Here is a 16,198-nt window from a genome sequence, read left to right on the forward strand (position 1 = left end):
GAATAGAAATAAGACTGAGCTGCCCGTGTGGTCAGCTGTGGGTGATGTGATTCCTCCTCTTCAGAGCAGAGCCAGGTCTGAGATTTCTCAAATGTGGTGTGCTTTCCGTGCCTTGTTTCCTAGACCTTTGGGTTTGTGCAAAGACCCTGCTTTGTGCACGTGAAGTTCCTTAACTTGCCTGGAGCTCCTGGGGGCTGTGCGGGGTCAGTGCTCTTTTGCTGCTCTTGTAGCATCTCCCCTCTTCGTTCCTGCTTTGCAGCCACGATCTGTTTGACCAAAAGCACCCCGGAGCTCCCGGTCTGTATAAAGCAGCATCCTCTTCCCTTCCCAGCCTGCGGGGCGGCTTCATTCACCCGAGCTCCCAGTCCTGGTGGCTCTTCCCCAACGGTGATCTTCTGGAGGAAGGGTTCTCAGGGAAAAGAAAAGTGGATTTAGGAGATCTGACCGAGTCTAAAAGCTGGAGTTTGGAAGACCTTGGCTACGTGACTTAACAGGAAGTCTTCAGGCATTTAAACCATGCTGGTTTCTCTTGGAGTGAGATGCCTCAGTCATTCAGAAGCCTGCCTGTGAGCAGTTTCTCACGTCGGAGATACAGATGATTAATTCATTGCACATTTTATTGCGATGCTTAATTCATTGAGGTCAGGCAAGTGGCTGGAAGTCTCCAGAGAATGGTGTTGTACAAGTGCTCAATACTGGGAAAAAAAACCAGAACAGACATCTGAAGTGACACCCAGGCACTGGCGGGGCTGTCCCCTTGGAGCTATGTATAGCTGCTGAAACACGTGCTGAAGTTTACGCGGCCCACCGGATGGGCCTTCCCCGGTGGGGATTTGTATCAATAGGCTGTGAAAAAACTCGCAGCGGGTCAATTGTTGGCTGCTTCACAATGGATTCAATACCGCTGCTCTCCTGCAGCTGGCTCAGGGAGGGGACGCTGCCTGGGGCAGGCAGGGCTGCCAAGGCTGAGCGTGTCGGGAGGACGGTTTCTCTGCCAGCGAGCGGAGCGGCCTTGGAGGAGCTGCAGCGGGAGGCTCACCAGCCTCCAAGTGGCTCATGTTAGGTGTGGGAAAGGCTTGGGGTGAAGCCTGGGGTGGGATTTGTACGTGGGCTTCTTCTTGGCACGAGGAGATTCTCAGCTGGCGTGAGTTGGTGCCGGTGCATCCTTAGAGAGCTGCGTTTGGAGACCTCCGGTCCCCTCCCCTCTTGGAGGCAGGGCTCCCCATCGGTGGTTTTCCTTCCCCTTCCATGCTCCAAGGGCAGCTCAGAGTTCAAGGCCAGGAACCAGTCTTGAAACCCCGAAGCAAGCTGCAGTCTGCCTGAAAAGCGGGCCGGCTTCACCCCGCTCGGTGGGAACGCTGCCGTTGATTTCGCTGAAGGGGAGTGGGTGCGTGCACCGAAAAGCAATACAGTAAAGATCAACAGTTCATGGCAGGACTTCCCTTCCTGGAAAGGGAAACAAGGCCGCTGACATGGCATATGCTGCGTGAGCAGCGCTACGTGGCAGAAACACTTGTAGATATTTGTGCTTCCCGTAGAGCGAGTGGGACGGAGCAAAATAAATTGCTCCGCCAAAGTGGGATGTGATTTTAAGAAGCAATGGCCCAAGCTACTTCTCCCCAACTCATCAGCGATGACTTTTCAGGAGTCACAAATGCCTTTCTCCTCTGGTTTGCGTGATTCACCCTCCACATGTGAAGTTCAAGGCGGGCAGAGGGCACTCGTTTTGGCCGGAGCGATGTCGGCATCGAGGTAGAATAGGAAAAAAGGAGGAGATGCCCCAGGGGAGCCTGCTCATGGAAAATTTCTAATTTGGTCAGCTCCAGGCATCTCACAGAGGAGCCTGCGCTTGGGAGATTTCAACCCAGTTTTGCAGGCTTGAGAGGCACGAATAATTATGGAAGGCTGGGATGGAAATAAAGCCGGCATCTCAGTCCTGCCCTGGACCAGCTCTTCACCACGCCGCAAGCCCGGGGTGCCCGTGTGTGCTGTGAGACGGCTCCGGGGGTGCTCAAACCTTCCCTGCCCCTGCTCTGCATCCCGTTACTGCCTCACCCTGTGAGACCAGGTGCTCCCTTTGTCTGGCAGCTTTTGTTGTGTTCATATCCAGGCAAACAGCTACTAGGCGAAAGTAGGAGCAGTTTCCCTCGCTTCACAGTGATCAAAGTGACAGGATAACGAGGCGAGCCGGTAGCCTGCTTCACCTTCCACTTGTGCCGAGTTCCAGGCTGGGTGTCAGCTCCGTCCCTATCTGGATGAAATACTGCTTTTTGTCTTTTTTTTTTTTCTTTATTTCTGTTGTTACTGCCAAAAGTGACGGATCGTTCTGCAGAAATCATCAATGTTTTGTCGAAACGAAACCCAAACATTTCCAGGCAAAACTCAGCGTTTTCTGGTGCTGGCTGTGGTGATGCAAAAACAAATCTCCGTGGGAAATGCCAACATGGAACAAGAACGGGGAAATACGTCGGAGTGCTCTGCAGGATGCTTCCCCCGGCTCTCACACTTAACTGTGTGCCCGAGGGGCTGCGAGGCCGAGGGTGGTTGAACCCAGGAGCTTAACGCGGATCGCTCGGGGTGCTGATTCAGACCAGAACGGTTCAAGCAGCCCCGCAGGCACTCGGGAAGGGCCCGGTCTGTGCCACGAGGTGTGTGCAGCGATGCTCGCTCCCTCCTTCCCAGCCGCCGGGATGCGACGCCTCATCCGAGCCACAGCTTCAAGCTCCGAGAACCGACGTTTTTCGGGTCTCACCAATCTGTCCCCGCATTGCTGCGTATCACCCTGTCTTCCTTTCCCCCACGCTCGCACCTAGCGAGTCTGTCGGTCTGGCTCCGTGTTCGGCCTAGCAGATGCTTTTTTTTTTTACCATCCGTCTTCCGACGTCCCTCCCGGGCCCTCGCAGGGCTGCAGCGAGCGGCGGCACCGGGCCGCGGCGGGGGCGCTTTGTGCTCCGCACCCACCTGAGGCGAAATGGAAATGGGTTCGTCGGGGCTCTCCCACGCCTGCCAAGTGCATCCCGCCGCTCCCCTCCCCGCCGCTGCCGCTCCTCACTTCATTAGCGCTGGAGATGTTTATAAATGGAAGAGATAATATTTTTCGTTTCCAGTTTGGGTTTCCAGGGCAGCCACTTTCTGAGGCACTTAGGAAGTTTAGAGAAGACGAGGTTATATAAACGATTTTTCCCCCCTGGGCTCTTATTAATCAAGTGGCCTGTGGAGCCATTCCCATAGCTCCGGGATAAAGGGCACTAGCTGGGTGAGGGGAGGCAGGCAGTTAACACAAGGCATCTTTTTTTTTTTTTTTCCTTCTTCCCCTTTTTTTGTACCTTTCCGATGAGTGGAGCAGTCAGACCTGGCTGCTTGGGTTTGAAAGTGGACGGAGAGCTGAGTGGCGCGCTGGGGCTGTGTTTTGGGCTTCGTTCCTGCACTAGCCCCTCGTAGGCCTTGAACCAGGTCGTGCAGCACCTTTTAATGACCATTTACCCGGCCCTGTTGATAAATCCTTGTAAAATTTGATTATCCGATGTAAGATGTTTGCATTGCCTGAGCACAGGGGAAATACGGTTTAGATAGCAATGAGCCGATCCTTGTGCTTTCCACAGTAACACCCTATGGACGTGCACACACACGCAAACACTAATTAATACATTTCCTGGCAAGCTCTGATGTGTTTCCGAAGCTTCCCAGCGCTTTCCCACCCAGGCTGCAGCAGCAGCTGCTGCCCAGCGTGGCTACGAGCGGCGAGGGCAGCTCGTGGGCTGGGAAACCAGGAGCAAGCTTCGCATCAGCTCCCCCCGTTCCCACCAGAAGGAAACCGAGCTCTGCCTCCTCCTCCGGGCCCTTCCTCCCACTGCCTCCCCACCAGCAGAGCCGAGGGCTGGGGTCTTTTCTGTTTTCCTTGGGTGGAAAGAGCCCTGGCTGTTGCGCGGGTCCAGCTGTTCCAGTCCTGGAGCCGCAGGTCCACAGGAAATCAGCTCATTTGTCTGCTGACCCACATTCCAGTTCTCCAGCCATGCTCTCTCGGTGTGAAAATGATGATTTAAATAGCCAAGGGTGGAAAATAACGATTTAAAGGAGGTAAAGGGAATATTCGCAGCTATTGCTGACTGTAGACTTGGCAGAGGGATGCTGTATTTCTTCCGGGTCTGGGGAGCGTGTGGGAAGCGGTGGGTTGAGGTGTTGAACATCTGGAGTGATTTAGCAGTTTTGTGCTGTCGTGCGAGGCTGTGTGGTGCAGGAGTAACTCGTCCTGAAGAATCGGGGAGGATCAACGGAGAGAAAAGGTGCTCGGCGCGTTCGGCTGGAGCAGGTGCAGGTCGGGCTCAGCACAAGAGCCGTGGTGAGCCGCTCCAGGGACAGGGGACGGGTGGTGGTGGCCCCGGCATCCAGCAGCACCGCTCAGGATGCTTCAGGCAGCTCCCGTGGTGTTTGATGAGCTCTGAATGACTTGGCTCACCGGGCCAGAACTGATTTTCAGACCGGGAGGAAACTTCAGGCACCGTGGTACAACGCAGAGCCACGTGGTTTGTTTCATCTCGCTCTTGATGCTAAAACATGAGTTGGGCTTCCCTGCTGAAAATGCATCTGGGACCTATCCCTTCCACGGAAACTTTGGTGAAGTAATTAACAGGGTGCAAAGGGTCTTCTTGTTAATGGGTTATTTTTAATTGACCTTCTTCATTTTGAAATTTCTTCCCATTTGAACAGTGCAAAAATGAAAACTTTGAGCTCAGATGGAATGACACGTGACTTTCCTTATTTTCTTTTGGCTACTTTAGCCCAATGAAAAGCATGTGAAAAAAAAAAAAAGTTTGCGTTAACCCAGAACATATTTAGAAAAAATATTTGTGTCTACTTTTTTTCCCTCTGACTACCAGCAAAGCGAAAAAAAAATTCAAAAAAAAATCAGCTATTTACACAACTTTGGCCGCAGGCGGTGGGCAAGCGGACAGGGAAGCAAACCAGTTAGTGTGCCGAACCCCTTGTATCTCTAGATCTCCATTCAACAGCTTTCAGAAGATAATTAAAAAACTGAAATAACGGGTGATGATGAGAGCTGTATAATGGGTGATGATGCTTGGAGTCGCAGGCCCCTACCAACCAGCTGTCTCTTGCCCATTTACACCACCGAGGATTTAGGGCTGAGGCGAGCTAATCAGGAGACCCTCATGGGGAGAGAGGCGTGTTATTTAATTAGCTGCACAATGGACTGACTGGGAGGCACGTGGTGGCTCTAATAGAAGGAGATAGATGTCCTTTTAGCTGGGCTAATTGTTAGGAAATAGCAGAGGCTTTGTTCAGCCCCAGCATGTGGCCTGTGATCTCGCAGAGCCTAGGGGCTGCCCGCTTATAATTTTAGACAGATCTATTCAAGCCTGCTCTGCAGCGCGGGGCCGAACAAGACGGGTATTGTTGGAGAGCCAGGACCGCTGTCCAAGAAAACCACCCCGAAAAACCCAAACACGTGTAGAGCGGAATAGTTTCTGTCGTTTATTCACTAGCGGGCCCGGCTGCCAAGTGGAGACAATTGGAAGCGAGGAGGTTTCCGACGCGGGGCGCGGGTTTTTCTCTTTGAAACACACACGCGGGCGAATCCTTCCTCCGAGGAGCGCTGCGGCGTGCAGGGGGATGGCCCCGCCGGCACAGCGTGCCCCGGGCGGGCGGCTTTGGGTGCCGAGGGGCCCCATCCTGCCACCCCTTCCCGACAAGCCTGGTCAGGATGTGACCCTGGTGTGCTGGGCCGACCGGGCCCATCTCCGTGGGTTTGCTGTAGGCACTGCCGTGATCACGGTGAGGTGGCTGGGATGGAGGGACCATCTCCGTCCTGAGCTGCCCCCTCAAGTCTCTTCATGGCTTGACCCCGTCACGGTCCCCACCCCCTGAGCTTTTCCTTCGGGACCGCGGAGCCGATGCTCCCGATCCTTTGTGAAGCGAGCAAGCAGCCTTCCATTAAAGCAGGGGGATGGAGGCACAAAGGTTTGTAAGAGGTCATGTGGAAATATTGACCAGGAATTAAACTTCCATGTCTTGAGCCTCTCTGTCCTGGCCACAGAGTTAACCCGGGGGTCATCGCACGCTGGGGTTTGATCCTCCCACCGCCAACTGGTTGCGTGCAGGCGCCTTGTCCTGGTGCCTGCCCTTCCTCAGGCTCTCGGTTCGTATCCTAGAGGTTGGCACCGGACCGACCTTCCCGGGAAGGTGCTTGTGTGGCCCCTGGCACCTTCATAGAAATAAAATGTTGCTTAATATTGCCTGCAGCTTCATGTTCTGAAGCTTTTCTGGTCGCTGTTGCTTCTGAAAGATCGAAGGAGCAGAGGAATGTTAGTGACTGGTGTTTAGCTGTGCAGGAGATCTGCTTTATGGGGGTATTAGCGATGATCCCACCGCCTCTCCTTTGTGATCCCTCACCTCTTTCCGAGGGAAGGGGGTTCAGAGACCAGCAGAAGTCAGTTCAGCAGCCTCTGTCGCCAGAGATCAGTGAATGCCATGGGGGAAGCTGTGAACAGAGATGTGCTGCCTGAGTCTGATCTGACTGCATCTCTTTCTGTTGCGGAGGAGGCTGCCCGGGAGATCTGACCAAAGATGAGAGGCCCTACAAATGAGGTTTGATGCGTATGGGCTGTGCGTGCTCAGGGCAATCGTGAGCATCACGAGTTAAACAGCAAAAATCCTCAGGTTATGTTTACCAAAAACTCGGTGCTGTTACTTGAGGACGGGAAATGTAGGAGAACAAACAGCGCTGGAGAACAGCTTACGAGGATTTTCCATCCAGCCAGCTCTTCCAGCGGGGTAACGAGTGAGTGACAGCACCCCCCGCCAACGAAATTCAAGGCAGAATTACATCGCTCGAGCCCAGATTAGCTAATCAGGTTAAGAAGCAGCGTGGGATCGCTGGGAAACCAATAGAAGGAGACACTCAGAGATGCTTAGGCCGCCTGCGGGAGCGCTGATTGAGGTACGCACGGCGTGCCGGCCGGGGCTGGGGCTCCGTGGCAGCCGCGCGGGGCTCTGTGAGCTGGGCTCCTGACGCCGAGCTGGCCACAAAGATGCTTTTGTGAGCCATCTCCGCTGGGAAGCTAATGAGAGCAGGAGTCGTGGAGGCTCGGAGGCGGCTTCCTCTGCTCGCGCCCGGAGGGCAATCAGAGGACGTTATTGTGGCAGCGCTGTCTGGGCTGCTCGGGGCCGAAGCCTGCGTCTCCGCGGCGCGAACACAAACTGGCTTTTAGTGCAGGCGCTGCGGGGGACGGGGACCTGCCGTGGCTCCGGGCACAGGGCGGCCGGGGGACCCCAGAGGCTGCGGCCGTCTGGGTCGCGCAGCAGCCAGCGCTCTCGGCATGGCCACCATCTCCCGGCCACCGACGCGGGACGTGAGCTGCCTGCCTTCCCCGCGGGGAGCGCGGGGGCACCGGCGGCGCGTGCCAGCCGACGGGCTCTGCTTCCACATCAGCCGCTGAGCCACCGAGGGGAGGCTGCAGCCACCAGGCCTGCTGACCCAGCCTCCCTTTACCAGCGTAAAACAGCTCCCTCAGATACTGCCCAGCTCTTGCGGCGCTTGAAAGAATTTCTCATATAATTTTAAATTCCAGGAAAGGTATCTCCCCGGGGAATGGTCACGGCAGCTGCCTGCTCTTTCCTCTCATTGCAGCGGGCCACCTCCACACCCAGAGCCACCTCCCTGCTCCTTCCTTTCTTGGAGTGGTGGCTGCTGCTCCTTCCAACAATGACCCCCTTGCGATAAGTCCTTTCATGTCTCTGCTTCTCCCTGGGATTGCAGGACACTCTTGTGTTATTTTTTTCCTTCCCCTTTGCTCCTGATTTTTGCCTCCTGCCCTCTGGATATTGTTTGCTTGACAAAACATCAAACCGAGGCCCTGACCGCTTGCGGTCATTAAAAATCCCATGGCAGTTTTGGGGAAGGCTCCAATTTGGCTAATTACGTTCCGCCATAAATATCCCCCTGCAGTTTTAATTGGCTGTGGTGTTCTTCATTTCCTGTCCATAGCAGCTGGGCGGTGTTGCTCCGCGTTGTTACGTAGCCCTCGTATGTCGCCCCAAAGGTGGCTGCGCTTCGGTGCTAGGAAAGCGCCGTCTTCACTCGGCCAGCAGCCGAGCGGGTGAATCCCAGGAGCCGTCACAGCCACGCCACGTCTGGAGGAGGGCCAGCAGCTGCCAGTTTGCAGAAGGGCCGTGGCAGGAGGGAATTTGGCCCCGCCAAATGGAAAGGGCCAGCCCCGGGTTGGAGAGAGGCGGTGGAAGGGCAATCCTGCCCGCCCTGAGCCCTCGGACATCGCGGCAAAGGCTCTGTAATACCTTTCCTCGGTGCTAAATGAATAATTATTATTATTCTTTTAGACCAAGGTTAGTCAGCGTCCCTGGGAACAATGTGGCATTATTGCCTGGCCTTTCTTTGTTCCAAACTGTTGAAAAACAATCAGACCGCATTGTGAAGGGAGGGCAGATGGTTATCTCCGATCAACGGCGAGATCTTTTGACTATATTAATGGCAGGAGGGCTGTTGTCCGCAACCCAGCACCCTCCCTCGACAGGAGAGAGCACGAACAGATATTAACGGTGAATAACGGCAGAATGGAAAGGGAGGGTGAGACTTGGATGTTGAAGAGGAAAGATTTTTCTGAAGCCTGTGAGCAGCAAATAGGAACCAGTTGCTGAGGCGAAGTCATGTTTGGCAGGTCTCGGACTCCAAATGGTCACATCCCAGCTGAAGAAACTAATCAATGGATTCCTTCCATGCCTTCTGCGAACACTGAGCCATTGAGCGGCTCAGCTGGAGTTCAGAGCCAGGGCTTTCATGTTGCAGGCTCTGAAGTGAACACAAATTAAGGCAGCCGCTAGGATGGAGTTGAGTTCGAAGGAGAGATTCAGCTGCCCTGGGAGGAAGTTTCTGTCCGCAGCCTCTCCGTTCTTTTCCCTCTCCTCTCCTCCACTTTGACTTCTTTTGCCCCAGAGGTGCTTCTGGAAGCGCTTCTCCTGGTCCTGCGGGGAGGGGGGGCTGTGCATCGCACGAGCAGAACGAAGCAGAAATTTGGGGAGCAGGGCTGGGGGCGAGGCGGGGGAGCGGAGCAGCTCAAAGCCTCGCCGCAGCCATGCTGCACCAAGCTGTGGCGTCGTGTCATCAGCTTTGCGGGATCAACGCTGAGCCGGCATGCCAAGAGCGTGTGGATCTTCTCTAATAAAAAACACACAAGCTGCAAGAAAGGTCTTTATTAGAGCCTTTGTACTGGTCCAGAAGAGAAGGAGCCTCATTACAGGTGCATTGGACTTGAGCCAGTCCTTAGGACTGTAACGCTCAGAGGCGAGGCCGAGCCAAACGCATCAGCCCGCGGGAGCAGGGCTGAAGCGCAGGCACCGGAGAGGCAGCTGATGCCGCTGGTGCCGATTTTTAATCTTTTTTTTAATCTTAATTTTTAACTTTTATAATCGGCGGCTCCTCTGCTCCGTGCGGGGACCATCTCTGCTGGGGGGAGCCTTCTCCCGCGCCGTGTCAGCAGCTCGTCCCCGTCAGCTGGGGCGCGACACCGCGGCCTCGCTGCGTGCCTCGCCTTCTGCCTGTGTCTGGGGACCGCGGTTTGCTGCAGGAGGCTGCGCTCGCTCTGAGCGGCGAGGATCACCGAGCACCACCGAGCTGGGGGAGCGGTCGGGTCATTTCAATACGGTTGGGACCGCAGGTGCTTTCTGATGGCTTTGCCGCCGCAGCCAGCTGCGTAACTGGGCCCCCCGCACCCTCCCAGCCTGGCCCCGCTCCCCGCCGCACACCGCAGCCTGAGCGGGGACCTGGCGCTCGCAGCGCTCCGAGCAGAGTGTGGGAAGGGGAGGGAAGGGAAAGGAAGGGAAAGGAAGGGAAAGGAAGGGAAAGGAAGGGAAAGAAAGGGCCATCAGGCTGCGATCGCTGCCTCGGGTTTCTCTTCCCAAGCTGCTCTGGAAGGGCTGCTACAGAGAGGCAGCTGCTGCTTCTGAATCCCCTTTTGGTTTTGAGCTAGAAACTGCTCAGCCTCCTCTCTGCAGTCTCTTCCTTCAGTCACTGCTGTCCATCTCGTATGGGGTAGAGGGGGAAAAACCAAACGCAGGACGGGTGCAAGCCCGTTATCCCACATGGGGACGAGCAGTGGGGACCACGCTTTACTCTTGCAGCCATCCTCTTTGCACTCGCAGATCCCTGTGGTGGGTTCCAGACAGGGATGCTCAGCCTCGTGCCCTGCCCGCTGCACCGAGCACAGCTCGGAGGTTCCCCAAAGCACGCAGGGAGCCGTGGGGAGCGGTTGGGCGCTGGCCACACGGTGAATCACTGGTCCTACCCTGCCGCCGCTGGTTTTCGGTAAGAATGGGGAACTGAACTTGTGAGTGGATGGTGAATGGGAAATGGGAGTTGCCTGTAAAATTGGAAATACAAGAGCTCGACAGCAGGTGAGGCACCTGGAGCTGGCTGCCCCCCTGCCTTTGCCAGCGTTGGAGCATCCTGAGCGATCTGCGCGGGTAAAAGCGGCGGCTCGCATCAGGCTCTCGCTTTCTGGCCCCGCACCTCACAGCTTCCTTTAGTTACACCGGCGTTTCTTCTATAAATACGCCTCAGGCGAATGAGAAAGGCAGCCCTGAAGCAGCTAGAAATAATTCTGAGCCGTAACATTTGCATCCGCAGCCGATCTTTATGTTTGAAGGTTTCTGTTGTACTTGCAAGTGGGACCCTGGCTCCTGCTGGGGGGCTGCAGGCGGCCCCGGAGCCCGGCCGCTGACGCACTGGGCCCCGCTCGCCCCGTTACGGCCGGGACGTTCCCCCGAGGGCAGCTTTGATCAGAGCTGGCCCCTGCCAGCATCTCAGGGGCTGCTGAGACTTTCTGAGCGAGAGAACCGCAAACGCTGGTTGCTAATGTCTTTTTTTTTTTTTTTTTTTTTTACACTTGTACCGGTAAATTGCCGCCTGTGAGTCATAACCTCCTTTCTGCTCTGCCGTTTGTGGTCTGAAGTTTTTGCTACCTAAATATAATAAAAACATAGTTTTGTGTGAAAACCGATATTCTTCTGTTAAGCTCCCGGCCCGCCGGCACGACATCCATCGCGCATCTCCAAGAGCCTTGTTCTCCCCGCTCGCTTCCCAAACTTTGCTGTGCCTCCCCCGGCACCGTCTGCGCCCTGAATCCCCCCCCGCACCCCCCCAGCCCGGGGCGCACCCGCCGGCAGCACCCACGGAGGGGGGCAGCACCCACGGAGGGGGGCAGCACCCAGATAAGGGGCAGCACCCAGAAACGGGGGCAGCACCCCCGGAGGGGCCAGGGGCAGGGATCGCCACCCGAGCCCTCGTTCCTGGTGGGGCTGTGGGGACTCGGGGGGTGGCCGCAGCCCCGCTTCTCGCCCCCCCCCGGCCCCGCTCCGCTCCCCACCGAGCCGGGGCCGCCTCCGGGGCGGGAGCCGGGGCAGGACAAGGGGCAGAGGCAGGGCAGGGGAGGGCCGGGCAGGGCAGGGGAGGGCCGGGCCGGGCGGGTCCCTCCCCGCCGCTGTCACCGCTCGGGGCCGGCCCCCAGCGCCCTCCCCTCGGCGGCTCAGCCCGGGCCGGGGCGGCGGCGGCGGCGGCGGCGGGGGGGCGAGGCGGAGCGGAGCCGAGCGGCGAGGAGCGGAGCGGAGGAGAGGGGAGAGAGGGGAGCGAAGGCGCAAGGGGAAGGAGGAGGAAGAGGAGGAGGAGGAGGGAGGAGGAGGAGGAAGCAGGCGCCCGGGCGCCCCGCTCCGCGCACGGCGGGGCGCAGCAGCCGCCCCCCGCTCCCGGTCCCGGTCCCGGTCCCAGCCCCGGCCCCAGCCATGAAGGCGGCGGTGGACCTGAAGCCCACCCTGACCATCATCAAGACGGAGAAGGTGGACATCGAGCTCTTCCCGTCCGCCGGTAAGCGCCCTCCTTCCCCCGGGGGGGCTGCGGGAATCCCTTCTCGCCTCCCCGCTTCGGCTCCCGGGGGCGGCCGGGGGGGATGGATGGATATCTGTGGGTTTGGTGGTTTTTTTTTGGGGGGGGGGTCCTTGCGAAGGGGACCCGCGAGCTGCAGGGGAGCGGCGCTGCCCGGCGGCACCGCTGGGGGAAGGCGAAGTTGCTTTCGGAGCACTTTCAAGACTTCCCTCCCTCCTCCTGAAGAAGAAGCGCCGCACCCCAGCCGCCTCGTCTCCCGCTTCTGGACCCCGAGCGGGGACGGGACGAGCCCCCCCCGGGCTTTTAGGAGCCCCCCCGGGCTTTTAGGAGCCCCCACGAAGTGTCCCCAGGGAGGGGGGCGCGGGGACCCCCGGCCCCCGCTGCAAACTCCCCGAGCACAGCTCGGGCGGTGCTGAGGATGCCCCGCGTTTAAATCCGGAGCGCCCGCGGCTCTGATTTTTTTAAATACGTTTGTTTTTTTTTTTTTTTTCCCCCCCTTTCTGAAGAAATGGGTGGAGGAAGGGTGCTGGAGCTCTCGGGGGTGATAGCAGCGTGTGACTGCAACGAGGCGTGTTTTTTTGTTGTTGTTGTCGTCGTCCTAGCGATAAGTTGAGCTGCTGCTGGCTGTGGTTAATGCTGGTAGCTGAGTTTTTACCGTAACAAGGGCTCTTGGGCACGTCCTGGTGCCGGCTGACCCCAGGCTCTCAGCGGTGGCTTCTGCCTCGCTCCCGGGGCAGGGGACGGTGCCGGGAGCCTGCAGGGACAGGGCTTGGCCTTGGGGACGAGACGCGGTCCCAGCGCTTCCCCCCTCCCTGCCACAGCTCCCGCAGTGCTCGAGGGGAGGCTGCTGGGTTTTGCACAGGGCTGAGGGAAATGGAAACAGAGCTGTGCGCGTCTTTGGCAGTTAGCGAGTTTCTAGGAAATCCGGCAAGGGGATCGCGTCCCACCGGGCGATGTGATTTCGGGCTGCCGGGGGGACGCGGAGTGACAGCTGGCTGCTGGAGCGCGGGGGGCCGCGGCCGCGCAGCGCTTAGCGCTCAGCCTTCAAATAGAGCCTCGTGTGGGATCAGCTTGGCCGCAGAGAGCCCCAGTAAGTCAGCACACGTCTGGGGGATCCACGCCGACGGGCTGCACGGGGTCTGATGTGGGGACAGCGCCTTGTGCGTGAGCCATCGCACGACAGCAGCGCGCAGAGGACCCGGCCGCCGGTTGCGGCGGTTGCAGTGCTCTGTGCCCCTGGGCAGGCTGAGCCTGGCTTTCAGGTGTGGGCTCCGAAGGGCCAGGCTTCAAAACGCGGTGGGGATGCCGAGGATGATTTTCCAAAGCACCTTTGCAGGTTAAGCGAGAGGCTCTGGTGCAGCTGAGGGCCTGACTCTGATTCCTAAAGCTTGGGTTAAAAGAACGTTTACAGGAGACTCAGTCCCGTGCTCCAGGCCGTGACTGCAGGCTTCTTGCTTGCAGAGGAAGAGAATGGGATAGGAAGAACACCTGGTTCATCGGGGCAGGGCCGGGAGGATGTGGGGTTTGTTTGTCTTTCAATTCAGACCAAATATCTGTTGAAATTTAAACATCTCCTGGCGTGGGTGACAGCGTGTTACTGAGCCGTCTTTGTTGTTTAGGTGTTGGAGCATGGGATCAATGTAATTGCCTTTTCCCTCAAGCGAGGACGCAGCGTTTCGTGCTGCCTTAAGTTCATTTTCTTCTGTGAAAGCTCTTTTGCAGCTTATGTCAGCAAGCAATTTTTAGCGTTGACCCAAAGTTTAAACTTTGGCAGGAAGAGCGCTGAAAAACAAAAACCAAAAAGGTAAAAAAGAGCTGACTCCCTATCGACTTCAGCTGCAGTTGCTTCTGTTTTGGTGGCTGTGCTAACACTGAGCCAGAAAGGTCAGTGTTGTCAATTAGCTGGCTTAACCTCATTTCCCCTGTAACTTTTTAGAGAATGCTGCAGCTTTCTTGCACGGTCGGATTGATGCTGAGAGAGGGAGCATGGATGCGGGGAGCTTCTGTTTCAGGCATCCATCGATGCCCTGGATAGGAGATGTCAAGTTTTCTCTATTCCTGTCTGTTTGGCAGTGCTGCTGAGGTCTTGCTCGCCCAGCCCTTGGTCTCTTTGAGGAATCTGCCACCAAACGTGCCCGTTGTCCTTCTTTTGAAATGGGCATCGGCCTCAAAATGAGTCCGGCCCCTCATTCCTTTACGTGCCAGCGAGGCAGCAAATCTGCTCCACAGCATCCACAGGGTTAATGCTAGGCAGGGAGAATCGTTCCAGGCAGAGGTTTTCAATTGTGCGAGATGTTTCATGTGCCAGGTGCCTGATGCCCTGTAAAACTGCAGAGATGCGTTGGCTGCACTGCAACGTCCCCTCCTTGCCTTGAAATAAAAGCCCGCTCCAAGCACACGTGCAGGCAGCCCCTGCGTGTAGGGGCGAGGTTTGCAGCGTGTCCAAAGGGTTTAAAAATAACCTAAAGGGGATGTGAAGTTGTACAAAGCTCCCATAGCCAAGTTCCGCTGCTGCTGCCAGCAAGAATGTGTGAGGGAGATGAGTAGGTCAGGAACCCAAACGCCACGGTGGTGGGCTCCTGCTTGAATGTGCAGGCTGTGTGCGTGGGTTTTCCTCGTAATGGTACGATGGACCGTACGCTAACACAGTTTTGATTGCAAATATGTGGCTGATCCACCAGTGGGATGGTGGGATTTAGTTTACAGCCTTCTTTTTTTTTTTTTTAATCACAGTTGAAAGTTCATCCTCTGAAGTCAGAACCCAAAGCAGGTAAAAATCAACCCTGATGGGAACTTAACATTGCAACTGGTAAATGCTGCCTGCTGCAAATCAATTTGTTTCCTCCAGTTCTGCAGAGCTCTGTTTGTTCTCTGCGGTCAGAGTTAAAAGCAGCTCCGCAACCCTCGCTGGAAGCTGGCGGTGTGTAATTGGGACTCCCAAGTGCTGAGAGATAACTGCCTTTCTTGCTAATGAGGCCGCTGCCTTGCTGCCCCGGGGCTTCCCGCAAGGTACTGCAGGAGGGCTGCAATGGCAGGCAGGGATGCTGGCCTCCGTCCTCCTGCATCCGCTCCCCTCTCGCTTCCTTCCCCTGTAGGTGCAGCTCGGTGCTGGGCCTGCTCCTGCCTGCCGTGGAACCAGGACTCGGTCTGCCTCGAAATCCCAGCTCCGGGAGGCGGCAGGACCCCGTCCGTCCCTCTTGGCGCTTCCCATGCGGACCCCGAGGACAGCCGGGACGCAGGCGCGTTGTTTCCGTTCGCCCGTGCGTGGGTGGCATCCCAGGGGTGTGTTTTTATCTGGCAGGAGCCCTTCCCTCTCTTTGGGGTTTGGGACGTGGTCGGTTCAGGGCTGCAGCAAGGTTCCCGCTGCTGCAGGGTGCAGGGAAGTGGACGGGCTCTGCGCAGCGTGTGTTTGGGTGGAGGACCTGCTGCATCACACAGCCTCCCGGAGCCAGGTCAATCTCTTCTTCTTGGCCTTTGCTTTCACTTTTAGCGTGCACAAAAGAGGGAGTTCGTATTTAATGCAAATGTTCTGTCAAGCGTCTGCCCCCCTGCGCTGCGCCTTGCTGCAGGGAGATGGCCAAGTGCTCTACAAGCCCGAATGTGTCTTCATCACACGTCTTAGGATGGCGGCCTGGAGAGCCCGTGTCCCCACACGCGCCTCTGCTCCCCAGTCCGTGCGTGCACAGAACAGGGTCAGCAGCCACCCCTCCAAGGGACTGTTCCTATTTCTGCCTGACTCAGTTTCCCTGTTCCCTGGTCCTGGTGGCTTGCACGGCCACATTCTTGCATGCAGGGTGAAACCCTGCACCAAAAAAAAAAAAAAACAAACAGCAGTTGCCTCTCTCTCTGCTTCAAGTTATCCTCTGGCCTCTCCTCTGCGGTACTGGTGCTGGAGGAGCGTTTGCCTGCGCTCCCTGGGACGGGCTGCGTGCACGCAAACCGCACCAGGGTTTGCCTGGAAACCCAGCAAAGCCCGGGGAAAGGAAACGCTGAAGGGTGAAGAGATTTCAGGGCAGCACAGAATTTTATCCGGCATCTTTCTGAAGGTTTTTGCGTCTGCGTTGACAGCAAAGGTGAGAGCTCCTCTTTGGCTGTGGGTTGTTCGGTGTGGGCGTGAATCCTCAGCCGGCAAGAGGGAGACTCTAACAAATTGAGGGCCTCTGGCTCCTGTGGTATTTTCGATGCTGATTGCCGGTGGAGGAGGTGAGAACTTGAGCTGAAAAAGAGCAATTATCTTCCTATGCACTTACAAAACGCCCATCGCTGTGGTATCCAGCTAGGATGGGGGAACAG

At 57.0% G+C, this 16,198-nt stretch overlaps 1 protein-coding gene across 12 annotated transcripts in view; it reads left to right on the forward strand.

The window, feature by feature from the left end:
- ETS1 (ETS proto-oncogene 1, transcription factor) overlaps nt 1-16,198 on the forward strand; it is a 77,456-nt gene that overhangs the window by 17,490 nt on the left and 43,768 nt on the right. The window contains exon 1 of one of the 12 annotated variants that reach the window (XM_083808534.1): nt 11,565-11,887. The exons of the other annotated variants lie outside the window; for them this stretch is intronic. Within the exon in view, the coding sequence (XP_083664660.1) occupies nt 11,806-11,887 (82 nt within the window). The 5' untranslated portion in view covers nt 11,565-11,805. Of the gene's footprint in view, nt 1-11,564; nt 11,888-16,198 lie in introns of those variants that run through there. 12 annotated transcript variants of the gene reach the window in all.

The sequence above is a fragment of the Anser anser genome (genome assembly GCF_964211835.1).
Source record: "Anser anser genome assembly, chromosome: 22".
Taxonomy (NCBI): Eukaryota; Metazoa; Chordata; class Aves; order Anseriformes; family Anatidae; genus Anser; species Anser anser.